The sequence below is a fragment of the Entamoeba invadens genome (assembly GCF_000330505.1).
Source record: "Entamoeba invadens IP1 unplaced genomic scaffold scaff_1105074725011, whole genome shotgun sequence".
NCBI classification, from domain to species: Eukaryota; Evosea; order Mastigamoebida; family Endamoebidae; genus Entamoeba; species Entamoeba invadens.
The window spans coordinates 37,158-46,986 of record NW_004191688.1 but is presented as its reverse complement, the minus strand read 5'-3'; the positions used below and the strand labels follow the sequence as shown (position 1 = coordinate 46,986).

General features: G+C 36.1%; 1 protein-coding gene across 1 annotated transcript; it reads left to right on the top strand.

Annotated features, from left to right (window-relative positions):
• Nucleotides 1-1,338: 1,338 nt before the first annotated feature.
• Nucleotides 1,339-9,183, top strand: EIN_157050 (protein serine/threonine kinase, putative; the record flags this gene model as incomplete). Its single annotated transcript, XM_004183343.1, has 1 exon — nucleotides 1,339-9,183. The coding sequence occupies one exon, from the start codon at nucleotides 1,339-1,341 to the stop codon at nucleotides 9,181-9,183; it is 7,845 nt and encodes a 2,614-aa protein (XP_004183391.1).
• Between the last annotated feature and the right edge of the window lie 646 nt (nucleotides 9,184-9,829).

Below are 9,829 nucleotides of genomic sequence, written 5' to 3'. Positions count from 1 at the left end.
ATAACGAAAAAGGAAGAACAAGAGGAAGAAATTAATCAACTCAAAATTGATAATGGAAAAATGCAAAAAGTTATTGATGACAAAATTGTCACATTTTATAATTGTGAAAAAGATATTCTTGAGTATAAAATGGAAGTTGAAAAAAATAAGAAACAAATTAAACAACAAAGTGATGAACTTAACACACTTAAAACAAAACTTGATTTGTTTGAAAACAATAACAAAACATTGAAATTATAATTATTTGATTTGCAAAAAGTAAATATTGAATTGAAAAATGAAAAGGAAAGTAAAATAATACAACTAAACAACGAAAATGAACACCTTCAAAAAATGATTAATGAAAATAATTTGAAAATTGAAAAATATGAAAAAGAAAATACTGAGTATAAAACGAAATTAGAAAATTATACAAAACAAATTAAACAACAAAGTGATAAAATATTTGAATTAGGAGGTGAACTTGAATCGATTGAAAATAAAAACAAAACTCTAGAAAAACAATTATCAAACTCAAAAAATAAAAACTTAAAAATAAAAAACGATAAAGATAGTGAAATTAGAAGACTTGAAATTGAATTGAAAAGTGAACAAAAGGAAATCGACACACTTAACAAAGACAAACAAAATAATTTCGATGATATTAAACAATTACAAAAAACACAAATATTACATGAAAAAACAATTGACGAAAAAAACAAAGAAATTCAACAAATTCAAAATGATTTGAATAAAACAAAAGATGATTTAAAGGAGAGTAATAATTTAGTTGAACAGTTGAAAAAAGAAATCAAAAAAATTAAAAAAGATAACCATTCTTGGTCTATTTTTTCCAACACCAAAGAAAACGTGATTGAATAAGAGAAAGAAGAAAACATCCAAATTAAAACACCATTAGCCTTGTTCCAATTTGGCGGAACGTTCACACATATTAAAAACGAAAACATTGTAGAAATGACAACAAAAGCCGGCACTGCTGGCCGCATGCAATTACGTTTGAGAAAGACAGATTTCACATACACTTTAATAATTTAAATAAAAATATGTTCTGTATTCATTTCTATAAAATTTTAGTAACTAAAATCAGTCGATAAACTGTTCATGTTTCTAAAATGTTACTTTTGACAGTAACACTATAAAAATTTATAAAATGTTTCAAAAATATTAATAGACATTCAATTTGATGTTTCGACAAAATAATTTAAAAGACAATTAACTTATTTACAATTACTTAAAACATTTTAATTAAATAAAACCACAAAAATTAAAAAAAATGCAAATGTTATAAAAACATTGGTCAAAAAAACAATTACTATGATTTAACTAAAAAATTATTGTATGTTTTATATTTTCATGTTTCTTGTGTATTCTCTTTCCATTGACTGGTGTTGGGAGGGTGACGTGTTAAATTGTTTTCAAAAGATAATAGAACAGTGCGACTCGTCTTTTGTTTCTTATACAAACGGGTCGCTTAGTCTTTTTGGTAATCATATACAAAATGTCAAAATTTCGTGTACCTCAATCTTTCTATTAGAAATCAATATTCCAAAAGATTTGGCTTCGATATGGGTTTCTTTGAATAACACAAATTTTATTATCAAAACGAATAAAAATGAGTTGGTTAACAAAATTGTTGATAAATCAGAATTTTTCATATTAAATGAAATTTCAAAAACACCGAAAAACAAAACATTAAGTTTTAAAAGTGGAGGAATAACGTGTAATGGTTTTAATAACGAGCATTGTGCGACTTGTCAGAGTGGCAAAATGAGTTGCAAATTATGCGTAGATGGGTTTAGCCCCATGTATGACACGACTAACATCAATACAATTCAATGTGCAAACATTTTAACAACGAGGCAGTATTGGTGGTGTGGTGCCAACAACGAAAATATGGTTGACACAAATGGGTATTGTATAGTTCAGAATTGTAACAATGGAATAGGTAGTTTAAAAGGAAAAGCGGGTGTTTGCAATCAGTGCTCAAATAATTATCCATATTATTATGAAAACAATTGCCACAAATGTCAACAAGGTTATTATTACAAAAATGGTATTTGTAATCAATGTAATGGGTGTTTTTCTTGTTATAGTAATGGATGTAAAGAAGGAACGTGTTTAAAAAATTATTATGGGAAACAAGTTTGGAATAATGATCAACAATATTTTGAATATCAATGTATTCCATGTGGAGTTGGATGTTTTTCTTGTACTTCTGATGGTTGTTTGGCATGTAATACTGGGTTTTATTTCGAAAATGGAATTTGTACAACATGTCCCAACACGTGTTCTTTGTGTTCCACAACAAGTCCAGAGTGTATATCATGCCAGCAAAACTACGTGTTCCAAAATCCCAAAACCCCTGAATGTGATTTGTGTTCTACTTTTGACTCAAATTGCAAAACTTGTGATTCAAATTATCTTAGAAAATGTTATGAGTGTCAAATTGGGTATTATCCATCTTCTTCAACTAACATGTGTATCAAATGTTCTTCAACGTGTGAATCGAATGGGTGTAACACGTATACTGGAGTATGTCAGACATGTGCTGACAATTACACAATAACATCAACTCCAGGTGTAGACTGTGGTTTATGTTCTGATTTTAATTCATATTGTGAAACATGCTCAAAAACATCGAGAAAATGCAACAAATGTAAAGCTGGTTATTACCCACAAACTAATTCACCATTTACATGTCAACAATGTGACGAGACATGTGGAAACAACTGTGATCAAATATACGGGTATTGTACTTCGTGCAAACTTGGTTATGTTTTAAAACTTGATAAACAATCTTTAATATGTGAGTCTTGTCAAACATTTGATTCCAATTGTCAGACATGTGCTTTAAATGGAGAGAGAAAGTGTCTTACTTGTAAAGATAAGTACAGACCCGCAAGTAACGGGACTTGCATCAAATGTGATTCAACTTGTTTGGATAACTGTGATGGAACAAGTGGAATTTGTACTAAATGTGGGAGTGGCTATGTTCCTTATAACCCACAACAAACAATTTGTCAAGAATGTTCTAATTTCGACACAAAATGTATAAACTGTGCAACAAACAACACCCGCACTTGTATAAATTGCACAAGCCAGATGTACCCATCTCAACAACAAAATAATGATGTTATTTGTATTAATTGTGACTCAATATGTGCTGATTGCGACACTACAAATGGTAACTGTAAAAAGTGTTCAACACTAAATTTTGTTGTTACAGAACCAATTTCAATAAGATGCGAAATGTGTTCCACTTTTGATTCGAATTGTGAGACGTGTTCTTCTGATTCAAGTCGCTTTTGTACAACCTGTAAAATTGGTCTTCGTCCAAACACAACAAGTGGGAAGTGTGTTGGGTGTGGGTTGCACTGTGCATCTGGTGCATGCAACCCAACGAGTGGGATTTGCAACCAGTGTGATACAAATTACGTGTTTCAAAGCACAAAGACTGACCAATGTGAGAGCTGTTCGACATTTGATGCCAATTGCATCACATGCGCATCAGACTCAACAAGGAAGTGCAAACAATGTAAGGCGGGGTATTACCCGAAGACATCAGGCGACTACAAGTGCCAAAGCTGTGATGCAACATGTGGCGTTAAGTGTGATACAACAACTGGAGTGTGTGCTGGGTGCACAAGTGGGTATGTGCCAACATCACCAATCACAAACAAGTGTGTCACGTGCAACACTTTTGACATTAATTGTGCTGAATGTGAAACAGACCAGCGAAAGTGCATCAACTGTCAAAGTGGGATGTATCCAAACACAAATGGGACATGCACTCTGTGTGAAACAAGTTGCAATGGGCAATGCAACACATCAACTGGTGTCTGTACAGGCTGCGCAACAAACCATGTCTTCACCGACCCGCCAGGCAAAGTGTGTGTTACCTGCAAATCATTTGATACAAACTGCATCACCTGTGCCTCAGATAACACGCGGCGATGTTACCAATGTGAAGACACGTATTACCCGGGCAGTGATGGTGTTTGTGTTAAGTGTGAGTCTGGGTGTGCGACGTGCAGCCCAATCACCGGCGTGTGCTCAAAGTGTGTTTTGCAATACGTCCCAAGTGCAAGCGACACCAAGTTGTGTCAGTCGTGTGAATCATTTGATTCGAACTGTTTGCAGTGTGCAAGTACATCTACGCGAACATGCACAACATGCAAAACGGAAGCGATGTATCCACAGAATGGCATATGTGTGCCATGCGATTCGCCATGCAATGGAAAATGCGACCCAACCAACGGGAATTGTCGAAGCTGTTTTTCTGGATATGTGTTGACAAGTCCTGTTTCAAAAGTGTGTGAGAGTTGCCAGACATTCGACAATCACTGCCAAGCAAACTCGTGTGCATCAAATGGAAATCGCATATGCACAAATTGTACGACTGGCTACTTCCCACAAAGTGATGGGAGATGTGGACTGTGTGATACAACATGTGGTGGGATGTGTAACACAGTAAGTGGGGTGTGCACCGGCTGTTCGTCCAACCACGTCTACAACCCAAGCAACACAAAGACGTGCAGAGTGTGCACCTTGCTTGATGCAAAGTGCTCGACTTGCGACAGCAACTTTGGTAGTGAGAAGTGTGTTTCGTGTTCAGCAGGGTATTACCCAGACAGCAATGGTAAGTGCATTTTGTGTGACAGCACGTGTGGTGGTAAGTGCGACACAACAACGGGTGTGTGCACTGGGTGTCTTGATGGGCATGTCAAAAACGGGATGAGCTGTATCAGCTGTGCTGCCTTTAATGTGGATTGTGAGACGTGTGACAGCAGCTATGAGAAGAAGTGCACTGTCTGCAAAAACAATAAATACTCGGTGAATGGTGTCTGTGTGGATTGTGATGAAATGTGTGATAACTGCGATGGTGTGACTGGGAAGTGTAAATCGTGTAGTGAAAACAGTGTTGTTCAGGCTGGCAGCAATGACATGTGTGAGACTTGCAGCACATTTGACTCACTATGTGTGACTTGTGCAAGCGATGCAACACGCAACTGCGTCAAATGCACAACAAACAATTACCCCGTTCTCCAACTGAATGGCGAGAAAAGATGCCAACAATGCGACACAACATGCAGTGGAAACTGTTACACAGACACTGGGTATTGCAAGAGCTGCTCGCAAAACTACGTTTTTGTCAGTGCAACAAGTCTTGTCTGTGAGAGTTGCAAATCATTTGATCAGCACTGCACAACTTGCTCGCCAACATACGAGAGAAAGTGTGTTACATGCGACACGGGGTATTACCCTAGCAGCAATGGTACTTGTGTTTTGTGTGACTCCACGTGTGCAAACAGTTGTGATGGAAGCACTGGATACTGCATGTCGTGTGTAACTGGGTTTGTGTTGTCTGCATCACCATCACAGCGCTGCATCACATGCGAACAGTTTGACGTGTACTGTGCTGAATGTCCAGGCGGTGCAGAAAGAAAGTGCAGTGTCTGTAAGGCAGGGTATTACCCGAAGACATCAGGCGACTACAAGTGCCAAAGCTGTGATGCAACATGTGGCGTTAAGTGTGATACAACAACTGGAGTGTGTGCTGGGTGCACAAGTGGGTATGTGCCAACATCACCAATCACCAATAAATGTGTCTCTTGCAACACTTTTGACATTAATTGTGCAAAATGTGTTGATGACAAGAGAGAATGTACAATGTGTGATAATGGGATGTATCCAAACACAAATGGGACATGTATTGATTGCGACGCAAGTTGCAATGGGCAATGCAACACATCAACTGGTGTCTGTACAGGCTGCGCAACAAACCATGTCTTCACCGATCCGCCAGGCAAAGTGTGTGTTACCTGCAATTCATTTGACACAAATTGTATCGCCTGTTCACCAGACTTTTCAAGGAAGTGCAAAGTGTGTGCAATTGGGTTCTATCCCGACGATGCATCTGGCAAATGTGTTGCGTGTGCGACAATAACAAATTGCGACACGTGTTCGTCTGATGCAAAGAAGTGCCTGACGTGCAAAGATCCGTTTATTCAGAAAAGTGGTGGTTGTGAAAGCTGTCCAATTGGCGAATACAAGTTCAGTGAAACAACATACTCAAAGTGTTACAACACAATCAACAATTGTAACACTTGTGATACAATATCTGTTGGCAAAGCAAATTGCACTGCTTGTATCTACCCTTACGTTTTGAATGACACCAAATGTGGATTGTGCCAACCAAATGAATACTTTGACAACACAACAGGCACCCCAAAATGTGTTAAGAATGATATAAATTGTGACATTTTACAAAACAAAGAAAGCTGTCTGGACTGCAGTGACACTTTCTTTGTTTCCAACTCAAAATGTGTATCATCTGGTAGTTGTGAATCACCAACTTTAACTTCGTGTGACTGTTCAGACCAAATATCAATCAACTCAAAATGTACATCACAAATGGATCATTGTAAATACCAGAAATCCAAAAAGGGTGTTTCGACGTGTATTACATGTGATGATGATAATATTCTGAACTACGGTGGTGTGTGTGAACAACAGAGTGTGTATGGGTTGGTGAGAAATGGAGTTGTTTTTGGTTGCAAAACGGGAACTTATTTGACAAATCAAAACACGTGTGACAGTTGTGGTGGATCAAATGCAGTGTGTTCAACACAAAACAAGTATTTGACATGTGGCGATTCGGCAATACTTGATGTACAACAGATGGCGTGCACCACCGATACGCAATGCAATTCAGTTGTCGATGGGCTGTGTGTTCAGTGCAAAGAAAATGACATGGAAATTATCAAAGGAAAGTGTTCGAAATGCGAGACTGAAAACTGTGATATTTGTGTTGGAGGAACGTGTCAAATATGCAAAGTGAATTACTTGATGTACAGCACCAATCGGTGTGTTAACAAAGAACAAGTCAATTGTGAACGCACAAGCCAGAGTGGGTGTGCACAATGTGAGGCTGGGTATTATCAAGTTGACACAAAAAACATTGAAGGCAAGTACGATTTCTGCACAAAAACAGATGTTGAGTTACACTGCAAATACTACTCACTTAATACCACAACATGTGTTGAGTGCCAAGACGCCTTCAACATGAAAGACGGGCTATGTGCTGAACAATTTGACAATCTCAATAAAGTCAAGACACAAAATGTGTCAGTAAGTAACAAGAAAAGTGCACTAAAATCACAAGAAGAAATCGACTGTTCGACACGAAATAACAAAGGGTGTCAGCGATGTCCAAATGGGTATTACCTGAACAAAAATAGTTGCGAGAAATGTGCAAATGACTGTCTGAGTTGTTATAATGCAACATATTGCATTTCTTGTCATAGTAAATACTTTCTAGACTTATTTATGAAATGCCAGACACTTGGTGAATTGGCCAATAGGTGTGAAGTGCCATTACCAGCTGGTGGAGGGTGTGCTATTTGCAAAGTTGGGTATTTCAAAGCAGAGAAAGACTGTGATGTGTGTGACGAGTCGTGTGATATGTGTTTAAAGAAAAACGAGTGTTTGTCGTGTAAAGATGGCTACATAAAAATTGCAAGTGAATCCAACAAACTGTGTTTATCAAATACAACACTCTCAAACTGTTTACAATCAAATCTCGAGGGGTGTTTACTTTGTGAAGAGTCTTATTATTTACAAAATGGGCGTTGTATTAATTGTAAAGAGAGTTGTGCAACATGTGAAAATAGTGTAGTGTGTTTATTGTGTAAAGTTGATGAAGTCTTAGTGAAAGGGAGTTGTGTTGAATATCACATGATATCGAATTGTATTTCGTCATATAACTCGAAGTGCACTGCTTGTAAAGGGAGTTACAAAGTATCGGATGATGGTGAGAGTTGTGTTTCTAATACCAAATATGGTGTTGTAATTGGTATACCAATTGCATTAATTATTATCATAATAATATTTGTATTCATTGTCTTGTATCTGGCACTCAAAATACATCAAAGGCGTATTAAACACAAAGTTGATAAAAACGTGTGTACGTTTAATATGAAGCGATCTAATATATTGATGATTCCTTTATGTGATTCTCTTTGTACCAACAAAGAAATTTTGAAATTTGATTTGGAAAATGATGAGTTTATTCCCGTTGACAAAGAGACAAGAGACTTAGTATGTATTGGTAACACATCAAAACACAACATGAAAGTGCAACTGAGTGTGATGAATGGGTGTGATTACTATACAATAAGAAGTATTCCCTCGCTCGTTACACTCCATAAAGGTGAGGCTTGTGAATTTGAGATCTTTATCACACCACTGTGTTCATGTCAAATTAATGATAAAATAGCAATTATTGCACTTGACATCTCAAGTGGACAACAAATCACAACAAGTGTTACTGTAAATGTCACCACAGAAGAATCAACAAAATTGAACTACAGAGAACTTGAAGAATCAAGTCAAATTGGGGAAGGTTCCTTTGGTGTTGTGTATAAAGGAACATTTAGAGGTAATACAGTGGCTATTAAGAAAATGAAAATAAGTGGTGAACAAGACGATAATTTAATGATAGAGTTTGAAAATGAAGTGCACATGTTAGACAAATTCCGATGCGAGTATATTGTACACTTTTATGGCGCCGTGTTCATACCAACTAAGTTTTGTATGGTCACTGAATTTGCAGAGTACGGGTCGTTACAAGACTTGATTAAGAAGAGAAAGAAAACTGATGCTATCAACATGAAAATGCGTGTTAAAATAATGTTAGATGCATCACGTGGAATTTTGTATTTACATGAGAATGGGATATTACACAGAGACATCAAACCAGACAACATTTTGGTTATATCATTGAATGTTGATGACAAAATAAATGCTAAATTAACAGATTTTGGAAGTGCGAGAAATGTCAACATGTTAATGACTAATATGACTTTCACCAAAGGTATTGGAACTCCAGTCTATATGGCACCGGAAATACTTAAAAAGGACAAATATAAGAAACCAGCAGATATTTACTCATTTGGAGTGACTATGTATGAATGTATTGGCTGGTGTCAGGCATACACAAAACATCAGTTCAGATTTCCATGGAAAATAGCAGAGTTTGTTATTAACGGCAAACGAGTTGAGAAGAAAGAAAATATGCCTCAAGAACTTTTTGATGTCATTCAAAAATGTTGGGCACAAGATATAAGAGAAAGAATCGATGCTATAAGTATTGTTAATTTTCTTTCTGACACCACTTTTTAATTATCTTTTTACTCTTTAATGTTTTTGATATTCAAAAATTGGTTATTTTAAAAACACTAAAAATTTGTTTTAGTAGTCTACTAACGACATGAAAATGATAATGTATAATTACAACCTGATAGAAAAACAAGTTTTGGTGTTTGTAATTCAGAGATTTTAACAAGAACAACAATGTGAATGTCATAATTTCCGAATGAACATTGACTTCCCTTGTTTTCTTGTTGCATGTTTTATTATTATTATTAACTTCAAAAAACTAATCAAAAATTTAAAATTGTCGAGGTTTGACTATATTTTTTTAATTTTTCATATAAAACAGAAAAAAGCTCCAACCAATAAATTGAATATTTGTTAACTCAGTTTTTAAGGTTATCGGGCAAATTATTAAACTGGAATTTGAATTTTTTTCTTCCCCAATTAACCTGTACCTTTCCTTTTCCTTCCAAGCAGAAAGTCGGGATGATTGCTTTTCTATCATATGGCACGGTGCCAACTAAACTGCCATTTTTAGTGAAGAACACCGTCTTTTTATTGATGAGATATCCGCAGCCCATCACATCATTTTCGCCGAATGGTTCGGTCAATTTACTTCCAACATCAGACATGTTATACAAAAATCCATTGTCTGATTTGATCCAATAGAATC